General features: G+C 38.4%; 1 protein-coding gene across 1 annotated transcript in view; it reads right to left on the reverse strand.

Moving 5' to 3' along the window:
• LOC140481260 (FRAS1-related extracellular matrix protein 2-like) overlaps positions 1–26,160 on the reverse strand; it is a 234,766-nt gene that overhangs the window by 39,810 nt on the left and 168,796 nt on the right. Inside the window, exons 7-9 of the mRNA XM_072577166.1 lie at positions 6,250–6,399; positions 2,493–2,702; positions 1,713–1,910 (exon numbers count right to left, since the gene is read on the reverse strand). Of these exons, the coding sequence (XP_072433267.1) occupies positions 1,713–1,910; positions 2,493–2,702; positions 6,250–6,399 (558 nt within the window). The remainder of the gene's footprint in view (positions 1–1,712; positions 1,911–2,492; positions 2,703–6,249; positions 6,400–26,160) is intronic.

Genomic DNA, 26,160 nt, shown 5'->3' on the forward strand with positions numbered 1-26,160 from the left:
CAGATTAATATGAGACACTTAAAAGAGGTTTGCCATTTTTGCAAAACATAAATAATTTTTAATTAATGAAAAAGTTTGATTACATCAAAAAAGCTTTATTTTTCTAACAGTCAAGATAAGGAATCTTCAACAGAAATAGTAACACAGGAGTAAAAAAATGACAGCCAGTGACATTATACAAACATTTAATGCATTCATAACAAATACTGCTCACTTGTCTTTTAACATCTCCACTCAATTATTAAAGTAGCTTTTTTTTTCTGTGATAGCTTTATTAACAGTGAATGAAGCATGTAATTAAGTTTGAGGCAGTTCACAGAAAATTTACTAGACTAATATTGTTATAGGAAAGTTGTCTCTTGAGGAAAGGTTGAGCAGTCTAGGTTTGTAATCATTAGAAATATAAGAAACGATTTGATTGATACATAAAATGTTAAAGAATTGGAACAGGACAGGTGTGTAGACAATATTTCCTTTTACTGTAAAATTGAGAATAGCGTTTAATCTAGTCAGTGCTCAAAAATCAGGGTCACCCATTTAAAGCACAGATTAGGCAAAAAACATCTTTCAGAAGGGAACTCTCTCCCTGGAAAGGTGGTGGAAGCAGACTTTCTGAATTAGTAAAGCAAAGATTGATCGATTCTTTTTAAGCAAGAGGTTGGAAAGTTATCAGGTATAAGCAGGAATGTGATTTAAGGTTATAATCAGATCAGCTAGGATCTCGTTAAAGTATGGAATAGGCTTGAGGGGCCGAATGGCCCACTCCTGCTCCTGATTCATATCCTTGCATTTCCCTTTCCATATCAGATGTCTTTCCCATATTCTGCCGTGTGGGTCTTCCTTTCTCATTGCCTATTACATCAGAACACATTGCAGGAAAATATAAAGTCACTATTGTAAGTAAAGGAAATGTTTGCATGTCAGACGCTTGTAAATCAGGGTCTCTTGCGGATAATCCTATAAATGCTACAATAATTTGATCACAAACTAACTGATTGGTGGTTCAGGCTCAAAGAACTTTTTTCTAATTTACGCATAAAACATGGGTGTCTAGAGAACATTCTCGAAAATGCCTCCAATACAATGGCATCCTGTCCTGTCCAAATTCCATTGGCTGTGACGACAGAGGAATTTTGCAGAAGATTGACTAATCGTGTGATTTGCTTCACAAGTAATTTGACAGGAATAATTAGGTCATTTGAGATGTGTGTAACATCACAAGTCACGGTTCTGTTTCAATGTAAAGCAGACACCAAGTGAGTATCTGCAGTGAGGAGTGGAGAGCTGTGATCAGGAAGACAACAGCAGCTCAATAACACAGACAGAAATGACCATGTTCCTAGTTTCCCTTGAGAAGGGATGGGATACTTCTGTTCCAATATTCCTTTGTATCACAATGTAGTTACTCAGTAGTTTGAGAGACAGCAAGGAACTGTGGCAACATTGGAAACTATAACTCCATTTCCATTTTTTACAAGCTGCCACTAGTTTTCTTAATCAGTGTTTTAAAATCAGTTTCAATTAAATTATTATTTCATTAAGCATTTTAAAATCTGCTTCAGGTCAACCAAAAAATAGTTCTTTGACAATTTCTGCAAGTAACATATTGCAGATATTGTACACAAAGTTAAAAGAATAGAGAGAGATAACCAATGCTGCTCTTACTAAGTAAGTGCTGAAAATTAACATTATATCTGTATAATGTACAATACCTGGAAGAAATGTAATGATGGAATCATCGGTGTTGGGACGCTCAGCAAAATCCATCATGACCTGAGCAGATGCTTGACGAGTGTAACACCGAACGGTGGATTTGTAGCTGGTGTCCCCACTGCGGTAAACAATTGCTGTGATCTGACCATCATTCTCTTTTCCCACATATGCTGCATCCTTGAATTGTACCTTTGGCACTTTAAAGAAAAGGAAAGTTGTTAATGCATTATTTTCTTGTAACCATTACTGGGTGAAGTACAATACAATCTCCAGTTATGTAATTGCATCTGTGCCTGACAAAAATTGGCCATTGCAATGTTAGCTTGCAAGATTTGGGTTAGGTAGGAGATCTTAAAAGAAACAACCACATCTAATCTTGCAAAACACTCTGCTGCTTTATTTTTACGTGGAGATTCCAATTTAATTGATTACAGGTGTGAAACAAATCCATTAAATATTAAAATCCCCAGGTATATTTCCAAACCAATTTAACACCATTTATCACTGTGCCAGAAATAAAATGTAGTTAAATGATCAAATGAAAGAAATACTCCCCGCCTGTGACCTTTACATAATCAGGATTCCTCTGTATTGAGAAGATTGTCAGATGTGACATCTAAGACAAATATTTATTTATATCCCTGCCACTTCTTACAGTTCAGAAGTTGCCATAATGTCATTTATTTTGCTAACCATTCCAGTCTCCACTTTAGAGGTCTTTCGCCATGGCTTTAAAAGCTATTTGAACAGCAAGATGAAAATGTAAGGTGTACACTTACAATCTGACACTGAGTCATTAATGAACACTGTGGTTTTACTGGGTTCTCCAAGGACGGCATTCACTGGCATACGCAGCACAAGTTCAAATGTCTCTGGTCCTTCCAGAGCTGGTTGACCTAAATCATCAAGGATTGTAACACGGAAAGTCTGCATGTTCACTCCAGGAGCAAAATCCAGATTGCGACTGATGCCTACATAATCAACGCCAGCTGGAAAAGAGACCCAATGTTTAGGAATTCTTAAACAGATAGTAAATTAATTACTATCAGACTGTGGAATCACATGTTTTCTGTAATTGTTTCAGTCATTCTTAAAGATACATTTCTAACTCAAGGTCCTTTTAAAATTATCTATATTTACAGTAATCATAATAATAGATCATGAACTGTTACACCAGCACATTTTCAATAATGAAAATTCCTTGGGTTATGTTGAATTATGCAGGATGCACTATCCCCAATTTTCAGTGTTCTTAACTGAATTTTTTAAAAATTGCAACCCTCCCAATCAGTGCTATTTTTATATACTGAGTAAGACTTCGGTGTTTCCAAAGTGCAATTACAGGTAATTTTAATTATATGAAAACTGTATCCTAACAAAACTAAATTTTTCAGTAAAAAAAATTAACCAGATTTTAATTTCATTTCCAATATACTTCTGTATTTGTGACCCTGGTCAAGGTTGTCAAAAGACCCTTTTGCATACATTGAATGCCACCCATAGCAAAGCTTCTCGTTACATTATTTACATGCAGGTGTTCACCCACTTAAAATAACTAATGCTTAAATATATAAAATAGTGACGATCATACAAAAAGGGATCTTTGGTTCCAAGCATATGAGTTATCCTTTGTCTAAAACAAAAAGTGGCAATTTCATCCAGAGGGTTAGGAGTTTCTCAGGCCTCTTTGAACCAATAGTCCATAATTTTAGTGGAAGATTTGTAAAAATATTGCAGGTAACATCATTAACAACCATAGTGTTGCATTTCTAATTTCAGGGAATTCTTCTCCAACATTTTGACAGATTTTAGTGATTTCTCAATGGAAATTCAACTCCAAAATGTTCAAACGAGATAACTAGCAAAAATGTGGATTGGGTTATTAAATGGGTTATACTGTATTCCTAGTTTCTGGGGATTCTCCACTAACATATTGACAGATTTTACTGATCTGCCATTGAAAATTCAACTCTGATATATTCAAAAGAGGCAATGAACACAAAATGGCTCAAGTGTGGTTTGGGTTATTAACAGGTTGAGTGATGGGATCAGAGGACAGTGAGTGTGTAATTTTGTGCCTCTGGCCTGTGTGCCAGTTCCCCAGCACAATCCTGATCACAAACCACATTCACTGAGCACGGGTTGAATCAGATCTCGTCAGAAAGTAAAGAGGTGCCAGACAGCTAATTAAGGATAATACAGGCCTATTAAGTGCATGCTTCCATGCCAGCTGCATTTTCTCATTGGCCACCCTGACATCCACCAATGTGGTTACTTCAGCTGACAGCGAGTGTGGTACGAGGAATCGGGGAGAGCCCCCTACTAGAATGCATTCCATCCTCCCTACCACCATAATTGTTGCCAGGCCACAGTTGCCTGTCCAGAATCATGGCAGGCAGCTGTAGAAATCTCTCTCTGTGCACATTCATATCAGCAGCTCCCATGTCAGCTAACAGATCTGCAGAGGTGAATACTCTGTCGACTGTCCTAGATTAGACAGCAATCCTGTTAATTGGTTTGTCCCTTTAAAAATCTTGGTACTACTATGAAACACAGCACACTATGTTGGGTCCTGGAATTGAACCAGTGGCTAGATTCTCAATTCAGAAACTGGAAATCCTGGGCCTGACTACTTTTATTTCAGGATTTTGTTTAACAACAGGCAAGACATATTAGGAAGTATCACCTTATTTGCAGAAGGATGTAACTATTTAGAGGCAGTCCAGACCTGGTGGGGCCTTGTCTTATGAGAAAAAGTTAGGCTTATGTCCTCTGGATTTGAGAAAGTAACAGGTGGCTTGATTGAAACATAGACGATTTGAAAGGATAGGTATAGAGGGAATGTTTCCTCTTATAGGAGAATCCACATCTTCACTGATTAAAAAGTACAGGGGTCACCCATTTAAAACAAGAGATGAGCTGGAATGTTTTTCTCTCAGTAAGTCATGATCTCCCTTTCAGTAAAAATGCTGGAAGCTTAAATATTTGTAAGGCAAATGTTGTTAGATTCTTGTTAAGCAAAGGCGGGAAATGTTATCACAGAGACACAGCAATGCAGGTTTGATTATTATTTGATCGCACTTAGATCAGTCACGAACTTATTGGAAGTTCAAACAGACTTGATGGGCTGAATGGCCTGCTCTTGATTCGTATGCTCGTACACCAGAATTTCTTTTGAAGTTACTGGATAAGTGACTTAGTCAATTATAGGACTGTTAAAAGAATGGGGAAGCTTTTGTAGCTCTTACTTTCTGCATTAGTGGAAAGATCTAACTTGAGATTAATTCAATTAAGGGAAAATTGTTAAGCAGAGGTTAAAAGAAATTGACTTTTTTTTCTGGTTCTTACTTGTGCAACAGACTCTAGGCTGGTATTTTACTTTTGAAGTTCAGAACTACAAACACTGAAGGTAGACTTCAACTATTTTACTAGTATGCAGGGCATTGGAAGAGACATGTTTACATTCCCGTGCTAATATATTTCTCAGCAATGTCCTGTCGATTTGAATGCAGCACAATGTGTTTGGATACCTTTAGTCATAAAACTGTTCACATTCCTAGGATGAGTCATCTCTCAGTACAATTGTATTGGTTTATAATACTTCATCAGGAAAGGATACTTTGCAAGCAAGTTGTTGGATGGGGCATTTTGATTATCAGCTGTCTACGTAGAAAATTGCAAATGCTGTTAGGCAGAAACAAATTAACTGTTCCAAGCTACTCATATATAATTCTGTGAAAGGGAGCTCTGATGTAAAGTCCGAAAGTGGATTCAACATGAGAATTAATGATGTAAATAATTGTAGTTACTCAAGTTACAAGTTCAATATTATGCATAAAAACAGACAACAACCTGGGTTTGGCAATAAAAATGAGGGAGACTTATTAAGCAGTAAATTGGACAGCAACTTTAGGCATCCAAGCATGCCCAGTTAAATACAAAAAATGTGGAAGGTGCTGACTGGGTTTTGCTGCTCCTCCAGAAGCCGTGCTCCAATGCTTTCTTGCTGAGGCTATAAACACATGAAGAGTGTGATAATGCCGTACCTACCAACTAGATACTCACAAGACAGAAAATGTTGGACTCATCCTTTAAAATATAACAGAATTTTTAATGTTGTGGTAGTGTCTTAATCACTGTAAACAATCTCTTTTATACTAAGATTTACCTTTTAAAAACAGCATCTCATTTCTTCACATTTTAGATATTTTAGATATTTTAAATAAAAAATATTTTACTTTTCGTCTGTCTCTTCTCTCTTTCAATTCCTTCATTTTCCTCTTTTTATTTCATTTCTGTATTCAAATTTACAATGAATTAAATATTTCAACTTACACTTTATCTCTTACATCTTGCAAGAGACCCAGATCCCCTGTACAGTGTACTGAATTCTATTAACTCTAGAACTGCAACTCATACACTAAAAAACGACAGAAAGTTTGAGGACAAGTGCAAGGGTACTGAACAGCTTATTTGCCGCTGACTGCAAAAACTGCTCCTATGTCTAAAACACCAACAAAGAAATCATGTTCTCACCTTCAGCTGATGCTGGTTCTGTTTTGCGAGATCGAATAGTTACAGTTGCTGTCTTGGATAAGTCTGTTCCAGTTCGCCAGACCTGGACTTCCACGTAGCCTTCACTTTCATCTACCTGGTACTCAGTATCTCCAAAGTAAAAAACTGGCTCTGGAACAGAGATAATACCAGCAGTGTGAACCATGTACAACATTATGTACATGAGATATATAAAGGTAAAAAAACCCAGAAACCATGTTTCTATTTTAGATATATCACCCAATTTAGAGTATAATGGAGAAATCAATTTGGTAATGAGGGTAATGCTGAAACATTCGGCATTTTATGGCAATTTGAGAAAAAATATCAAAGTAATACATTTTAAATGCAAATGACCAAATCAAGCTTATGGCAATAAAATTAATTTTGATTTATTTGCACATGAAGTTAACAAAAGCGATTTGATATTGAGTCATGATGTGGATGAGTTGGTGGCAGACTGGGGTGGACAAAGTTAAAAATCACACACCAGATTATAGACCAGTAGGCTTATTTGGAGGCACTAGCTTTCAGAACACTGCTCCATCAGGTGACTGTGGCTGTGATGAAGAAGCAGCGCTCCGAAAGCTAGTGCTTCCAAATAAACCTGTTGGAATATAACCTGGTTTTGTGTGATATTTACCTTTTGACATTGAGTAATTTTTCTCCGGTTGTGCTGTACCCTAAACCCATACAGGGGCCTGCACTTGTCAATCTGCAGTGAACACAATTAATGAAAGACTTGTAAAATTCCCTATCAGGAGGCAAGTTAGAGAAAGATTCATTCTGAGCTAATTGCAAATCAAGAAGAATTCCTGTTCCAATGACTCCTATTGGAAAGTGTAATTCCACAGGCATTAGGCTATGGTAAAAATCAGACTTGGTTCTATTGAAACAAGATCCAGATACCTCTGTCAACACTCATTCTGTATATTCAGTTAGGCCACTTATTGTCTGGGTTACAATGTCTCAGATAACTCAAAATTAAGGTCAAATCTAAAACAAAAGTGAACAGCATGACCAAAGTGCAAAGTTAGAAGTATGATTTATTTTGAACTAGTTTGGCAAACAAAGTCAAGCAAATTCAGTTGGAAACAAAGTTAAAGGGTAGTCTTTCAAATATATTGTCAATAAATTTGTTTTGATTCACTCAAATTAAGTTTTCTGAAGTTTGTTTTAATTTTGTATGTGGTATATTGCAGGTAAGAACAGAAAATTTTGAAATTTTGTTGTTCGTATATTTTTCAGAATAACTGCTGACAAAGTCATTTGACTTTATGTTTTACAAAGTTTTACTGATGTATTTTTCAGCAGCTTGGACAGGGGGTGTTGTGTGATGTGGTATCAACATGTTATCACAGTAACCTTGAGCAAACAGTATTCTAGTCACCTGCCAAGGAATTCCACACTTTTTTTTAACCTCTCCACAAAACACACTACAAAAAGCTGCATATTGCAACTAAACAAAGATGAACTAAGCAAAGGTTGCTGTGAGTCTGATATTTCACATCAGGAAACTGAAATTGAGATTTCTTCAACTTAAAAAGCAAGTTATTTTATACTCAACAACGTCGTGGCTGAATATAGTGTCCTTAATACAATAAAACATGTACTTTACAGGAGTGTTGCAAAGCTGAATTAGAGACCCAGTCACATAAGGCAATATTAGTGCAGATGGACAAATGCTTGGTCAAGGGGCTAGGTTGTAAGGAGCATCTTAAAGGAAAAAAGAATGATGGAGAGTTGGAGAAGTTTCAGGAGGAAAGTCCAGAGTATAAGACTTGTGCAACTGAAGGTGTAGCCAGCAACGGTAGAGCAATTTAAAATTGACATTTGCTCAAGGGGTCAAATTAGTTAAATGCTGGTATCCTGGAGAGTTGTTGGACTGGAAGAGAATACAGTGATAGGGAGAGTTATTGGAAGATTTAAAGACAAAGATGAAAATTTTAAGAGCAAGATATTGCTTGACTAGAAGCAATGCTGTTCATTGAAGACAATACTAACAGGTGGACAGGATTTGGGCAGCTGAGATCTTGACGACCTCAAATTTATGGAGTTTAGAACATGGGAGCCGAACCAAGAGATTGTAGGAGTAGTCACGTCTAAAAGCTACAAAGACAAGAGTGTAGGTTTCAGCAACAGATGAGCTGAGGTGAAAATAAGATCAGGTAAAGCTATGGAGTTGGAAATAGGCATTTTCAATGATCACATGAATATGTGGTCAGAATCTTATCTTTTGGGCAAATAGGACACCAAAGTTGCAAACAGTCTGGTTTAGCCTCAGCCAGTTGCTAGGCAGAAGGATGGAGTCAGTCGTTAAGATTAGATTAGATTAGATTACTTACAGTGTGGAAACAGGCCCTTCGGCCCAACAAGTCCACACCGCCCCGCCGAAGCGCAACCCACCCATACCCCTACATCTACCCCTTACCTAACACTACGGGCAATTTAGCATGGCCAATTCACCTGACCTGCACATCTTTGGACTGTGGGAGGAAACCGGAGCACCCGGAGGAAACCCACGCAGACACGGGGAGAATGTGCAAACTCCACACAGTCAGTCGCCTGAGGCGGGAATTGAACCCGGGTCTCTGGTGCTGTGAGGCAGCAGTGCTAACCACTGTGCCACCGTGCTGCGGGTTTGGAGTGGGTTCAGACTTTCAAATATTCAAGGGAAGGAAAGTTCTGCTCATTAAGTATCATACAAATAGGCTGATAATTTAGCATTATGCTGTAGCCAAGAGTGGTGCTGGTGACATAGAGTTGCATATTGTCAATATAAATATGAGAACTAACAAAGTGCTTTCAAATGATGTCAATGAGGAACAGTAAGTAGACCAGAAATTGGAGACCAGGGACAGATCTTTGTGAAATATCAGATAGAATAGGAAGAGAAACCACTTTGAGTGCTAGTTTTATTGTGGTCAGATGGATAAAAATTGATCTATGTGTAAGCAATCTCAACCAAGAATAGCCATTGGAGGACGATACGGAGGTCAACCATGTCAAAGACTTTAGGTGAGTGGGTTGAGAAGGGAAATTTTAACTTTGTCATAATCACAAAGGATATCATTTGTGACTATTGATAGGCCATTTTACTATGGAAAACAGAATCTCACACTAAGAAGAAATCCCTCAGTATTGCAGTAGAGTGATAAGTTAGTTTATATGATCAACAGTTACAATTGAGCTTTTATGTATAGGTTGAATAATCGCTCTCCTAGGGACTTAATCCTGGAGGTGGGGATCAGGGAAGTAGCAGGGAACAGTCCAGGATAACATGCTGACATTTCTAACTGCAAGCAAAGTTACGCCCTAATTCGGGGTGATATCTCCAGAAGCACAGCATTATCCAGTGCCTGAGCAGCACTCACCATGTAAAAGGAGGCTGCTAGCTCAATGGAGGTGTGCCTTCTGCAGCAGGCTGGGGAGGGTTGTGAGGTATTAGATCCATAGGCTCCAATTCTAAAGAGGGAGTCTCCGGAAGCAGTAGGATTGGGATCCCAGATGTTTATAATCTGTTCATCACTCAGATGAAAGGACCAAGTGAATTGTTGCCAGGTTTGCTAACCCAACAGGTTGTGAGGAGGGCACATCACCTTTAATCTATGTCCTCTTGTTCTTTATCATTTAGAGTTTCTCCCTTTTTACTCTGTCTATCCTACTCATGATTTTGAAAACCTCTAGTAAATCTCCTCTAGCCAACTTCTCTCCAAGGAGAATAGTCCCATCTTCTTTACTCTTTCCTCATAACTGAAGTTTCTCATTCCTGGAATCATTCTCATAAATTGCTTCTATACTTTCTCCAATGTATTTGCAGGTTTATATTCATTGGCGATTAGAACAATGAGAAACTACCTCATCTAAAAGGATGAGATACTGGTGGGACTTCACAAGTTAGGAAGGATGTTTCCCCTTTGCAGGAATCTAAAACAAGGGGGCATAATTTCAAATTGATGGATCCTCATCCAACAGAGAGATGGGGAAGATAATTTTCACTCAGAGGGTGGTTAATCTTTTGAATTCTCTACCCAGTGGAGGATAGATTATTGATAGAGTTTGGTCGTCAAAGAATCAAGCATTAAGGTGCACAGGAAAAATTGCAGTTTAGGCCATGTCAGATCAGCCTTGATCTTATTGAATGCCGGAGGAAGTTGGAGTGCCAAAATGACCAACGTCAGATCTTATTTGTTATGTTCTTTTTTGCCAAATCCTATGGGAAAGCTTTGCCTTTTGATATTCTGACTCAGGGTTGAGTGTGCTACTAGTGACGACTTCATTTTTCAAATCAATATGATCTCGACTGTTCCGAATAGGATTCAGTCCAATGAGTGCAGTTGGATCTTTAAGCATCAGGAACTAAGATTTCTCAAACTCACTTCACTTATGAACTTTACAATCATTAGACTGCTCTATACTCTAAGCCAGATCTTAGCCTGTTCCACTTTTATCAACTGACCACTGACTTTGATAAATAGATTTTAAAGGTTAATTTTAATATTAAGCAACTTGATTTTTTGCAGCATTGCTCATGGCTAGTGTGAAAGCTGGCTGTGATGTGAAGCTGCTAACCATGCCTTAAAAGCCCAGGGACTTTTTGTGGATCCATCAGCTTCGGAATCATCATCAACTTGATACCTGCAAATGTGATTGGACTTTTTGAAGCGGGGTTGTATTGGGTTTTATGCACTTGAATTTCATGTTTGTTGTTATAAGAAGTTGTGTAGCTGAAGGCATGTGAATGTAGTAAATGTTTTCTTTTAATGAAGGAGAGTGTATTTTTTCCAATGTCATGAGCTCACAGTAGACACCTTATTTAATCCTGGATAACGAATGAAGCGAAAGTGAGGACTGCACGTGTTGGAGATTAGAGTCGAGAGTGTGGTGCTGGAAAAGTACAGCAAGTCAGGCAGCATCCGAGGAGCAGAAAAAAAATTGACATTTCGGGCAAAAGGCCTTCATCAGGAATGCATAATGAGTTGACATTGTAGGTATAAGGCAAAGGCTGGGAAGTAGAAGGATGGCATGAATCAGAACTAATTTGACATGGGGTTACCATATAGCCCAAGGAGATGGTCTATGGGGTATAGGTTGGCATGGAGAATGTGTGAAGCCGTGAGAATTAGTTAGTTGGATGTGTGAGCAGCCATGACTCCAGATTTAGAGGTATGTACTGCATGGATTAGTACGGGAGATGGATAAAGGAGTGTAGGTTGCATATGAGGAGACATAAAGCCACTACTGTGCTGGAGCACAGAGGCAGCCCTTCTGTTCTACTTGCCTCTATGCCTGGCAACCTCTGCTATTGTTGGGCAGCTCCTGGAGTGAAAATCCCAACTGCTAGGCTACCTTTGCTCCAGTTGGATTTGCAATGCCAAGAGATTTCTGGCAATAGACTGTGCCAAGAAACTGTTTTCATAGACAGCATATCTGTGAAATAAATGGTGACTGCTCAGATAACACTTTGGGATGCATGGCTTGATTGCTATACCAAATATGGAATAACAGAAATAGTACTTTATTCTTTTATGTGATGTTGTTATTGCAGGTAAGAGCAGGAGCAGTTCCTCGGTTAAGAGTTAACCATTTTGCTGTGCGTCTAGACTCACATGTAGATCAGGTGAGAATGGCAGATTTCCTTCACAAAAGGATATTAATGAACAAAAAAAAACTATATATGGAGTTATCAATTTTTATGTAAGAGCTTTTAATCAAAATGTGTTATTTTACACATATATTCTCTTTCAGAGAAACTTACTTCAGAATCCTCTACATATGCGGTCAGTACACAGAACTAAAGGTGGGGACGGCATTCAGGAGAAGCATTTAAAATATTTGCCACTCCAGCCCTATCATTGCAATTGTGCTGTACTATCTATGAGGATGAGGTGCTGTAAGGCTCACTCCTGCATTCAGCAACTGCACTCCTGTATTTCATATTTCAGCAAGTTGGCAAATGAATTGAACTGCATACTTTATATCATTGTGGAGCCAAATCTGCTTTGTGTCAGTGATAACAGTTTATTACGTATAAATGACCCATTAAAAAATCCATTATTCTGTGAAAGATAGTCATTTTTTTCTTCTACAGACATGTAATGTGGAAATGAAGGCCTTTATAAATGATTCCAGAATTCACAGTGCTTTCAGAAGGGAATACTCACACAACAATGATCATACAGCTTTTGAGCATTAAACCCTGATGTTAAGCTTTATTGCAATAACAGTCAGAAAGTGAATCCAGTCACATCAGATATGGTTGATCCAAACTGAATGCAATCTCCTTGGACTTATACATGACTGATAATATATCATCACAGCAATATATCAGCTGATTTGACAGTTCAGGTTTTCAAATTTAAGTAACGTTAGCGATGCTGTCCCTGGTTATTGCCAGATCACATGCTAAGATTAGGGGGAGACCTTCATGAAAAGTGAAAATCTGACTAAAGTATTAACCAGTTACAAGGTACTGACTTGCCCAGATTCACACCTTGTGTATTACGGCTTTAAATTATGAGCTACGCATGCCTTGAGTTCCTCTCCCTGTGGAAAAATAATGGGAGAGAAATAGAAGATTATTTATATCGGTTTGATATAGATCTTAAACCCAGCAACTGGGCGCATATCTGATGTTAACTGTAGGAGTTAGCTAAATCCTTACAGTGGATGTATAACTTTCCTTGTGCAAAATGATTCCTGTCTTTTCCCGAGGTTTGGTCTTGCCACAACTGAATGGAACCACAGAGCAGCATGAATACGTTTTAAAAATGTTATTTACTTTTCAACATTTGAAGGTGTAATTGCAGTGCTACATTATTTACATGTCCAAATATGTTGACTTCATTATGTACTGAAACCACAGTAACAGTTTTCAACTTGTGCATTTTACACAGCAACTAATCATGACTGATCTGCAGGGTACAAACCTGCCATCCACTTTCAGATTCACCACACTCTTCTTCCCACCCATATCATACTGCATTCCTGTTTGGTGGCCAGGCTTTCATGTACTTGGGCCTGACACTTTGGAATTCCCTCTTCAATCCTCTCCACCTCATTCTCCTTAGAACTTTCCTTTCTTACTGAGCTATTGGTCAAACAAATATTCTTCAGTAGATAATGTGCTGTAGTTTATTTCATAATACTCCCATGAAGCATCTTGGGTTGTATTATTTGGGATATTTTATAATTATAAGTTGTTGTTCTGAACTTCATCTCTGGATTAAATCACTCATTTCAAGCTTCCCTTAATCACTTGAACAGAGAGAACTGGTGAGACTGTAACCCTACAATGGCACTCGGTGAGGTGCTGGGTTACATTAAATTAATTAACCCAATTATGAACAAAATAATAGGGCAAAATAATTTAGTGCACCAACAGTCTTGCTTAATAATTCAAGCCTCTTAATGTATTCTGCAATTCCTTTGAAACAAACCCAACCACAATGTAACTATTAAGCTAGGATGGTTCATTCACGAAGAATTTTAACACTTTCTCTCACCATTGTCTGCACTACGTGTGGATAATGCCACTGAGTAACAGGATGTGGTTGAGCATGGAATTCCCTCCCAATTGAGTTATAATCTCTACAGCATGGTGTTTCTACTTGGGTAAAATCTAAAGAAGTATCTGATTCTTATCGCCTAGGCTAAGTAGCAAAGAATGAGTCATTAGAACAGGTCACCTGCCTCTGATTTGGGTGGAGTGTTTGGGAGACTTAAAAGAAGTGAAAGAATTATGTAGAACTTGCAGGATACAATCAGTCCAATTGTCCAATGTCAATATTTATACTCCATATGCGTGTCCACTCACTCCTCTTCCTCTAATCCCATCAGAATATCCAGCTACTCAATTGACCCTTGTGTACTTATCCAGTTTCTCACTTAATTGCTTATGTTTGCTCTTAAGTCATAATGAACATTATGAGATAGGGTAATTGCTTGTGATACAAAACAAAACACAGCAGTGACAATTTTGTAGGACTCTGCTCCCAAAGTACAGTCAGGCAGGTGAGAGTGGATGAAGAATGGATAAAGATTTGAACAGTGGATAAGGTGTGGTAAGGATAAAATCAAACATTGCTTGGAGGTAGAAATGAGCCACATTATTGGTACCACATTCAATCCTGATGAAGGGCTTTTGCCCGAAACGTCGATTTCGCTGCTCGTTGGATGCTGCCTGAACTGCTGTGCTCTTCCAGCACCACTAATCCAGTATTTGGTTTTCAGCATCTGCAGTTATTGTTTTTACCTCATTCACTCAGCTCAGGGTCAGATGTAATATTGAACTGCATATAGTCTTTTTCAGCTTCAGACAACTACTAAGGAGAGAGATGGGATCAATGGTCACGGAGTAGAGAATGTTTTCACAGAATCCCTACAATGTAGAAACAGACCCTTTGGCCCAACAAGTCCACACCAATCTTCCGAAAAGTAACCTACCTAGACCCATTCTCCTACCCTATATTTACTCGTGACAAGTGCACCTAACCTACACACCCCTGAACATTATGGGCAATTTAGTATGGACAATTCACCTAAACTGCACATCTTTGGATTGTGGAAGGAAACCCATGCAGACAAGGGGAAATCTGCAAACTCCACACAGACAGTTGCCCAAGGCTGGAATTGAACCCAGATCCCTGGCACTGTGAGGCAGCAGTGCTAACCACTGGGCCAACGTGCTGAATTTGAAAACAATAGCTTCTGTTTTTCCAAATATTTAGACTGAAGAAATCTCTGCTTATCCAGTACTGGACGCAGGACAAGTGATCAGACAAATCAGAGAATGATGGAGCAGTGAAGAGACTTAGAGGTGAGATTAAACTGGTTAATGACAGCCGACATGTAGAAACTGGCTCTGTGATCTTCAATACAGTTATCATGGGGAGGTGTGTAGATAAGATCCCAAGAATAGAACCAGTTGAGCTAAGGACAGCAATCAAAACTGATCATAGTTTATTTTTCTATTAAAAATGCAATAGGAACATAGCAGCAAGTGTAAGCTATTCAGCCCCTTGAGCCTATTCTGCCATTGAATGAAAATTCAATAACAAAAAATTATCAATCTCAGATTTAAAAGGAAAGACATGTGAGATCTTAATGTCTTTCTCATGGGTGTCATTGAGTAGGTTAGGTTTAACAGAATTCTGTACTGTGAAAGTAATGTGGTGCGTTATGTGAGAACTCCCAGATGTATTAATAGTAGAATGAATAGTACCAGCAGGTTTTATAATGTAGCAGCAACAGAGATATGTCCAAAGGCCTTTAAACTTGGTTTAGTTCAAAATCCTCAATTTCACTCTGAACTCCGATGGATTATTCACTGCATACATTAGTGTAACATTGAGATCGGTTACTTTTCATTAATGTTAATTAATTATTTTCCCTTTTATTCCTCACTTTGAGTTTGATTTTCAAACATTTCATTTTGATCTGCTTTCATTTTGACAACAATGCAGAAATTTGTCTCTTGCAAGATAAGTTCCCAATAAACAGCTCAAGAACACTAAAGAAGCTGATTAATTAAAAGATCAGAAAGTCATGACTGCTGAACAATTTGATTTAATTCTGCCACGTGCTCTGGCTTATTTATTATAATATTTTGAAACTTATCCCTTTAGGTTTTCCTACATCATGCCACAATAAAGTTAAAGTCATCATAGCCCTAGAGCTGCTCTCTTATTAGAGAGAGATGACTGGTGGCGTTTTAACCTGAGGGTCACCATGCCTCGGGCAAGGGTAGAGGTTAAGAAGGTCCTTCATGGTAACCTCAGCCAGTGTGTGAATTGAACCCATGCTTTTGGCATCTCTTTACATTGCAAACCAGCCATCCATGAGCTAAGCAAGCCCCACACATTAATAGTTACTACCTTACTCCCCTGGGTCTATCATTGTCATTCTGAAACAGCTGCTAAGAGGCTTGATTGTAACAGCCCTGCAATGACTGCTCTCAGATTTTCCCTCAGGGTCTCTGGAGAAGCAGGTTTCTCATGCAATAAATGTGAATTAATACAAAATTATTTTAGCTAAAAAACTGAAAGAAATAAAAGCCTGAAAATTCCAGCATGCCACTGTGGCATAACAAATGTGGTAGGGTAGGACCTCTGTTACCATCTGACCTTACCATAAACCTGTCTTAAATTCATGATTATGACCTGGTGATCAGAAGAGAATTAAGTGAAATGGTGCTTTATCATTGTGATTGGGGTGGCAGGAGCACAGGGCAGTGTGGTGTCCATATATTCTAATAGCAGATTTAAAATATCTAGACACTAATCAACTATCTTTGACTGATTCATGATGGGACTCATCACTGTGGGCTCACTGAGAGACTTTTATGACAAGTTTGATCTTTACAATTCGCCATACAAAGAAATTAGGATCTCAATAACTCTGCCACCATAATTTCACTGAGCGGGTTGGTGAAGAAGTTGATTTAGAAGAAGCGTTCGTGGGCCTTCCATGGGAATTATTGACTGAGCCAAATGGGTTGGAAACCCGACAGCAACATTTTGCTGACCCTTCACTCCCATGTCTTCCCCTATCAAAAAGATGTGTAATTTTTAGGCCACAAAGTTTCCTGAAATTTAGCTCTGCATGAATGATATTGATTTAAACAATTTCTGCAAGAAATGGGGCTGTGTAGTGTCAATTTGGTTCTAATGTACAAATCATTTGCAGACCTAGATGCTGCACAGCACTCTCATATGAAAAGTTAAGAAAGCAAGTGACAATCAACAATATCCTTAAGAAATTCAAAACTAATCTCTCCAAGTAAATTGTGTTCTAATCATCATATTCTTCTGCTGTTCTGCCCGTGGCTATGAATTCACATTCCTCTGCATTATCCACAAGTCCATGAATAATGGAAAATTAAAATTTAGAGTGGTTGCCAAAATGATTTGGTTTGTTCATTGTCAGCCCTGATAAGAGTATGGAAGTCTTCCAGTAGATTAATAGTATAGTTATTTTCAAATCTACATCAATTTCTCACTTTTCCAACCATTTGGTGGAAAAGTGCTGGTGATTTCAGCAGCATTCTTTACAGCCTTACATCTCTGGAAGTAATTCTGTAGCCAGGTTCACAAGTCAAAATTGCTTTCTATTTCCTGTCAATTAATTTAACTGCTCCTCAGGGAAATGTAAAAGTCATGCTTTAAATGGTAGGTATTATGTACACAACAGGTCATTTAGAGCTCTTCTGTGTGAGTGAAGGTTTAAATGCAATGGCCTTTTTATCCTACAATCATGTTAGATACAGTAGTCAGGAAAATTAATGGCATGTTTTGAAGGAACACTTCAAAGACAATGGTAAATAAGCCCACAGTGGGGGGGGTGAGGGGCAGGGTGTGGTAGCCCCTCACTGTTGTGGGTGTAAGTTAATTCTGGTTTGCATTAAATGACTGTTGTTGCAAAGTCATCTGTAAATTATTTTCCCAACAAAATGACAATAAAACTTTTTAAACTTTTCTATTGTTAAGATTGATAATGGCCTGTACAAATATGAAGATCATGGAAAGAAAACTGATCAACTTATTCAGACTGAAGACTTTTTGGTATTATAAAAGATTTTGCAAGCAGACAAAGGATTGCCTTTGGATTTTCCACTGAGATAAGAGGATGACAAAAAAAGTAATTATTCCTGTCTTTATTCTCTTCCATTGCCAATTCCTTAATTTATTTTCTTATTTCCGTTCAGCATCATCATTGCTAATCACTGCCTTATGTCTTAACCTTGTACTCACTTTCTCTCTAAATTACAAGTATGGAAAAATTGGAATGAAAGCTTTTTCATACTTCTAGCTAAGATTTTGAACAATGGTGTTCATCTCTACCGATCTATTGACCACTTTGCTTTCATTGGAACTGCATCTTGCATTATACAGTATTTATAAACCAAAGGTTAATGAGAAAGTGCCATTACAGACAAATTCTACCCGGTATAGATATGAATTTTATCATATTCAAGATATTACCGTATGTAATTATAGATATACCTCTGGATAAAAATAAATAATTCACTATATTTTAAAGAAAGTCTTTATTTCAAAGCTAAACCTACATCTTTGATATTTGTTTGCTACAAACAGGGTGTATCAATTTATAGTCAAAGACTTATCTAGACTTCGAACCACATGAAGTCATATACAAATGTCACACTTTGCGATGTACTCATGTGACTCATTTAACTTTCATCAGAGTTCAAAAAATAATTTTATCACTGTGCATGTGCATGCATGCTAACTTAATCTTAACTGAGCACCTTGGTGGGTGGAGCATTAATGTTGAATGAGTTGAAATAAGATAGCTTTTGAATTTTGTAAATTACATAAACACACCAAACATCTAAAGATTGATTTCAATCAACTCATTTCTTGATGTTGCTGGTCATTATTTACTCAACATTTAAAATCTGAAGAATTGGTTTGCAGTGATAAGATTGGGAGCATTCAGAAATCACACTGATGCTTACAGTCACATTTCCAGCAGGTCTATCAGCATAAGACTGATTTACTAAAGGGGCAAGTAGGGTAACAAAGAGGGATTAATGCTTTGGTAGTGAGCCAGTACGAAAACAACTGAGCCTCTACACAATATATTTGAACATTTCTTACATGTTAGCTGACTTATACAGTCATGGAGTCATTGAAATGTACAGCATGCAAACAGGCCCTTCGGATCAACTCATCCATATCAACCAGATATTCTAAACTAATTTAGTGCCATTTGCCAGCACGTGACCCATATCCCTCTAAACCCTTCCCATTCATATACCCATCCAGATGTCTCAAATGCTGTAATTGTACCAGCCTCATACCATACACGCAACACCCTCTGTGTGAAAAAGTTGTCCTTTAGGTCCCTTTTAAATTTTCCCCTCTCACCCTAAACCTATGCCCTCTAGTTCTGGACTCCCCCACCCCAGGGAAAAGACCTTGTCTATTTATCCTATTCGTGCTCCTCACTATTTTGTAAACCTCTACAAGATCATCCCTCAGCCTTCAACTCTCCATGGCAAACAGCCCCAGCCTATTCAGCCTATCCCTATAGATCAATTCCTCCAACCCTGGCAACATCCCTGTAAATCTTTTCTGAACCCTTTCAAGTTTCTCAACATCGTTCCGATAGGAGGGAGACCAGAACTGTACACAATATCCCAACTGTGGCCTAACCAATGTTCTGTACAGCTGCAACATGACCTCACAACTCCTATACTCGATGCTCTGAACAATAAAGGAAAGCATACCAAATACCTTCTTGACTATCCCATCTACCTGCAACTTCAAAAATGAGATAATGAGAGTCCAGAGACAGTATATTTCTGTTAGGGTTAAAGGCAAGGCTGGTAGGTGTAGGGAATGATGGATGACTAGAGAAATTGAGATTTTCGTTAGGAAAAAGAAGGAAGCATACGTCTAGTACAGACGGCATAGAGTGAGTAAATCCTTTAAAGAGTGTAAAGGCAGTAGGAGTATACAGCACTTCAGAGGGAAATCAGGAGGGCAAAAAGGGAACATGAGATCGCTTTGGCAAATAGGATTAAGGAGAATCCAAGTGGATTTTATAAATACATTAAGGACAAAAGGGTAACTAGGGAGAGAATAGGCCCCTCTAAGATCAGCAAGGCAGCCTATGTGCGAAACTGAAGGTGATTGAGGAGAGCACGTGTTTACTGTGCAAAAGGGCATGGATGATATAGAATGTGTGGAAATAGATGGTGACATCTTGAAAATGTCCGTATTACAGAGGAGGAGGTGCTTGATGTCTTAAATGCATAAAAGTGGATAAATCCCCAGGACCTGATCGGGTGTACCCTAGAACACTGTGGGAAGCTAGGGAAGTGATTGTTGGGCCCCTTGCTGAGATATTTGCACTATGTTGATGTATATAACAAATATTTTCTGTTTTGATTTTAGATATTTTGCATTTGTCTCCACCACTTCCTCTGGCAGCTCATACCATACACGCAACACCCTTTGTGTGAAAAAGTTGCCCTGTAGGTCCCTTTTAAATCTTTCTCCTCTCACCCTAAACTTATGCCCTCTAGCTCTAGACTCCCCCACCCCAGGGAAAAGACATTGCCTATTTACCCTAATTGTGCCCCTCATGATTTTATAAACCTCTATAAGGTCACCCCTCAGCCTCTAACGCTCCAGGGACAACAGCCCCAGCCTATTCAGGCACTCCCTACAGTGCAAATCCTCCAACTCTGGCAACATCCTGGTAAATCTTTTCTGAACCCTTTCAAGATTCACAACATCCTTCTGAAATGAGGGACATCAGAATTGCACACAATATTCTAAAACTGGCTGAAACAATGCACCGTACAGCCACAACATGGTCTCTCAACTCCTATAATTAATGCTCTGACCAATAAAGGAAATCATACCAAACACCTTCTTCACTGTCCTATCTACCTGCGACTCCACTTTCAAGGAGTTATGAACCTGCACTCCAAGGTCTCTTTGTTCAGCAACATTCCCTAGGACCTTCCCACTAAGTGTATAAGTTTTGGACTGAATTGCATTTCCAGCACCTCACATCTATCTAAATTAAGCTCTATCTGCCACTCCTCGGCCCATTGGCCCATTCGATTAAGATCCTATTGTAATCTGAAGTAACCTTCCTCATTGTCCACTACACCTCCAATTTTGGTGTCATCTGCAAACTTACTAATTGTACCTCCTATATTCACATCCAAATCAATTATTTAAATGACAAAAAGCACTGGACCCAGCATTGATCCTTGTAGCACATCACTGGTCACAGGCCTCCAGTCTGAAAAGCAATCCTCCACCACTACGCTCTGACTTCTAACTTCGATCCAATTCTGTATCCAATTGGCTAGTTCTCCCTGTATTTCATGCGATCTAACCTTGCTAACCAGTCTACTATGAGGAACCTTGTCAAACACCTTCAGGAGCTTTAATGGTCTAATTCCCTCAAAGATATAATTAAAGGCCAGTGGTTGCTTCATTTTGATATTTTATTGCTGGGATCTGCAAATTTGTGTATAATTTTTTAAAAACATAATGTAACTGACTCCTCTCAACAATTTATGAAACAACTCATCTGGCGTTCCAACACAACACTGAAATGAGATGACAAACAGTGGGTTTTCATCAAGCAATGAGCAACTGTAATCTTTCAGGTGATTTGTTCTCCTTGCTAAGACGAGGAAAGTCCTTGAGAGAATGGTGTCGATCTGGTAAACACCTTGTTAAAGGAAGGAAAGCGGGCCTGAGATGGAGAATTCTTTCTGTTGTAATGGAATAGAACCCATTGTTGTACTGCAAACCAATGTACAGAGTGAGTGTGGTATATTTCCTTCCACAAAAGGAGTATGAGAATCCCATTTGTGGCATCCAGCCAAACAAATGGCTTCAACACTTGAGTAATTTAAACTTTGTTTTAAAGCCTTGGCAGAATGTTCCTCTCTGCTCAGAGGGGTGCTAGGGTCATTGGAAACGTCAGGGGTTAGCTCAGGTAGCAGTATCCCTATATCCATGAAGCTAGTTAGTGATATTGTGCCCAAAGTGGCATCCAATGCCCACCTGATGCATGCCAACTAACTACCCATATGGTAACCTCAAAGTACATCGAGGGTGTGGCCAGGAGATGATCTCAAGGAATTTCTTGACTCAGATAAACGGAAACCCTAAAATTAGCTGATATTCAAACTCTTATTGCAGCTTTTCATTACACATGAATGAGGCACCAATTACCAGTACCTCTCCTTCCTGCTTACTGACCACAAAGCACGACCTTCTCTAGTCCTGACTAGATTCAAGCCTATTGAGAAAGCAAAGAATATTGCAAGTAACAGATCAGTAGGGCAGGTATGGTACTTGTCAGTAAAGTAGTAACCACAAATGTTGGAAAACAGATTTAAAGAGACCTTTTGTTCATGTTCATCTTTCTATGTTTGGTTATTTATCTCTCATTAATTTTTATTGCAAAACTGTAATTTTTCAGGCGATTTGTTCTCCTTGGTGAGACTGGGAAAATCCTTGTGAGAGTAGTGCTGACCTTACCTGATAAGGCAAGGAGAGGGGACCTGCGATGGAGAATTCCTACTATTGCAATGGAACAGAACCCACTGTTGTATTGCAAACCAGTGTACTGAGTGAGTGACTTTGAAAATAATATTGATATTGGTCCATGCTGCATTGAAAGTTCTGCTGAATAATTTAGTCTTGTTTGACCAGAGGGCGATGCAAAATTAGAGCAGTGCAAAACTGCTTTCAACTGTGGTGCATAAAACTTGGCTAAACAGCAAGTTATTTATTCCTTATCACAAAAGTTGTGGTTTAGAAACATTTACTTCTTTAGTTCTTTTAATTTTCCAATTTCATTCTGATGCCAAAAAATAGTATGTAGTCTTACCAAGGTCAGAGATCAGAGTTACCAACAAACCACAGCTGCCTGGTCTTAATGGCTGTGACATGTTTGCTGAAATCTCTCTGATGTGACCACAAGAGCAAGATCTCCTGCCAAATTAGTCACTTTCATGTGTTCAGCATACCTGGCAGAAATTTTATTATTTTAATCACAGAATAAATTCATCTTTTGATCATACAGAGGCCACTGAATGTATTAAAGGTTTTAAATGCCATGAGGATAGATTAAATTATTTAGATTTTGGTGTTGACTTGTTTTAAGAGTAGACTTTCATCTTAATGTATGTCAGGTAAATACATCTGGAGACTTTGCTGAAGGTGACTTGACTAGAGTGGGCGGCACGGTGGCACAGTGGTTAGCACTGCTGCCTCACAGCGCCAGAGACCCGGATTCAATTCCCGCCTCAGGCAACTGACTGTGTGGAGTTTGCATGTTCTCCCCGTGTCTGCGTGGGTTTCCTCCGGGTGCTCCTGTTTCCTCCCACAGTCCAAAGATGTGCAGTTCAGGTGAACTGGCCATGCTAAATTGCCTGTAGTGTTAGGTAAGGGATAAATGTAGGGGTATGGGTGGGTTGCGCTTCAGCAGGGCAGTGTGGACTTTTTGGGCCGAAGGGCCTGTTTTCCACACTGTAAGTAATCTAATCTAATAATAAAGCAATTTAATCATTAGAGTTACTGAAATACTCATATACTGAAGCTGCTCCTGTCCACACTAAGCAAGATTTGGATAACATCCAGGTTAGGCTGATAAATAGCAAGTTTGATTCACACTTCACCAGTGCCAGGGAATGACCATCTCCAACAAGGGAGATTCCAACCATTTTCCCTTAGCAGTGAATATTACCGAATTTCCCCACCATTAACATCTTGATGTTTAATATTAACCAGAATGTTAACTAGGTCAGCCATTAAAATAAAATAGCTACAAAATCAGGTCAGTGTTTGGACTTCTGCAGCAGGTAACTCACCCCCCCAACTCCCCAAAGCCTGCTCACCATCAACAAGGTACAAGTCAGGAGTGTGATGAAATGCATTCTCTTGCCGCTGAGTAATACTCCACTTAACCATCAGGACAGATCAGCCCACTTGATCAACACCCCATCCACCAGCTTAAATGGTCACTTGCTCCACCATCAATGTACAGAGGCCAATAGGATATACGAGCTGAAAGCTGCGCTGCAGTAATTCATTCATTGAAAGCGCCTTGTAAAGCTATAGTCATGCCACCTACAAGAATAGTGGGAATACCATTCTGCAGAAGGATGGGAATATCGATCACTGCAAGCTCCCCTCCAAGCCATATACCATCATGACATGGAACAATATCATTGTTTCTTCATTGTGATCCGATCAGTAGCTTGGAACCACCCAGCACTTTAGAAATATCTAAATCGGATGGACCACAACATCGCAAGAAGGCAGTTCACCACTTCTCTCTCAAGGATAGTTAGGGAAGGGTAGCAAATGCAATGCTTTCCTGATAATGATCACATCACACAAAAGGATTTTAAAAAATTGATAATTATCATTGATAATTCAGGGAATCTATAATTAGTTGAGCTTTCGTGCAAAGAAATAGATTCATGCAATTTCTTTTCCAGATCTATGACTCTATGTGAGTTTGATAGGCCAGGTTAAATGCAAGGAGCAATATAGCTGCAGCCTGGTTAAGGCTTCTTCCTTCAATTCACATCCAATCCAATATGTTAGGAGGCACACGCCTCCAACAATGGGCTGAAACTGACAATCAGCTTGGCGCCTCCCAAGCAATAATGCATTGAAGACTGGGCTAACCTGGCAGACAGAGGACATAAGAGAAACTGGTGCACTTCCATTTCACAGTCCCAATTAGAAGAATGCACAGAAAATATGAAAATGTTAAAAAAAGTTTGCCAACACAGCCAGTATTATAAGACAGTTCTATAGTGCTATAAACAAGGGTACAAAAAATTAGAAGGTATTAAGGAAACATTTTACAAGAACTTGTAAACTGAAAATAAATGAGGAGAGTTGTTTTATAGCATTATGTTGCTAATTTCTCAAACACTCCCTACAGAACAATTGTTATACATCCTATTGAAATTTCTTCACAGTAGCATTAAACAATTCTAAAAATCTACTGACATGCAATCATACAGGAGGGATCAATATTTATGATTCAAAAATTTGAGCTTTAAAAGGACAGAAATCTTCAAAGTAAAAACAAGAAATGAATAGATTCTAACATCCACATATTCCAGGGCAGTCTATGAATGTGGTAAAGCGTGTGTGTGCTTGTGTGTGTGTGTCTGTCTGTCTTCCCTGGTGAGAAATTGAAATGCTTCCTTGGTGTCCTCTTCATCTTAGTGTAGTCCCAACAATGACCAGTGTTCCTGATGATGCTACTCAGGTGACTGAGCTATCCCCACTTCAATTAGAAGGTAGGTAGTCATCATATAAAGAGACAGCAAGATAGTTATCTGATGGATGTAAAATATGGAGTAACAATCCTGCAAATGGCTGAGACTGGATAGTTCATGACTTTTACGTCCATCATCAGGGTCTCCACCAAATGAGCACAAAAATGAACCATGAGACTGCCTGACTACTAGAGAATTAATTCTGCATGGATGTTTTCATCATTGAATATAATTAAATATCTCTTTGCTATGATAAAATGTAAAAGTGGCAAACATTACAATGACAAAGTAAAGCAAAAAATAAGTAATTGTATTATTTATTTAGTTTATAGTATAGGATCTCCATGAATAAGTAGCAGAAACCAGCAAACTCAAACTCTGTTACTACACAAGTAGAAAAACAAACATGGTTTTGGACTGTGCCCAAAAGACTCCTGCTGGCTTAAAGCTGCTCAGTGTAACTATAAAAATCTTCATGCTCATTAAACTTTATTATACAGTATTTTTCAGTATTCTAATTGCAACAGCACTTTTTTTTTAACAATTCTGAACATTTCTGATGTGGCAATAAAATTATTGGAGTTGTACTGATTTTTGTTTAGCTCCTTAATTTGTTATACAATGAAATGCATGTCTGTAGTTTTGCCCCACATAGAAACAAAGATGTCATTATTTTTGTAAGTTTTCTAAATTTAAACTCAACAAAGTCAAATCCACAAGTACGCAATGCCTTGACTAACATCACTGTCCTAATACTTGAACATCAGGCAGTATTTTGTCGATTATTTCAGCAACTTATTGAAAACTTTTACTTTACATGGATTATCATCAATATTTAGAAAGAATTAACATTAAATAAAGCAGAAATTGAGTTTGTGCTTCAATATCAGAAAAATTGGAGCCAGATATATGTCCATGATCGTATAAAAATTTTTATACTCTTCTGTGATACACTTTTAGGCTTGAAAAGATGTTCATTAATCTCTGGGATTCTGCCCTAATGCCTGATAATGCTTTTTTTTAATAGTTTCAAACATTTATGCTGAGAATAAAGAATAATTTAGGGGTCATCCTTAACAGTCATCATT

The sequence above is a fragment of the Chiloscyllium punctatum genome, chromosome 9 (genome assembly GCF_047496795.1).
Source record: "Chiloscyllium punctatum isolate Juve2018m chromosome 9, sChiPun1.3, whole genome shotgun sequence".
Classification (NCBI taxonomy): Eukaryota; Metazoa; Chordata; class Chondrichthyes; order Orectolobiformes; family Hemiscylliidae; genus Chiloscyllium; species Chiloscyllium punctatum.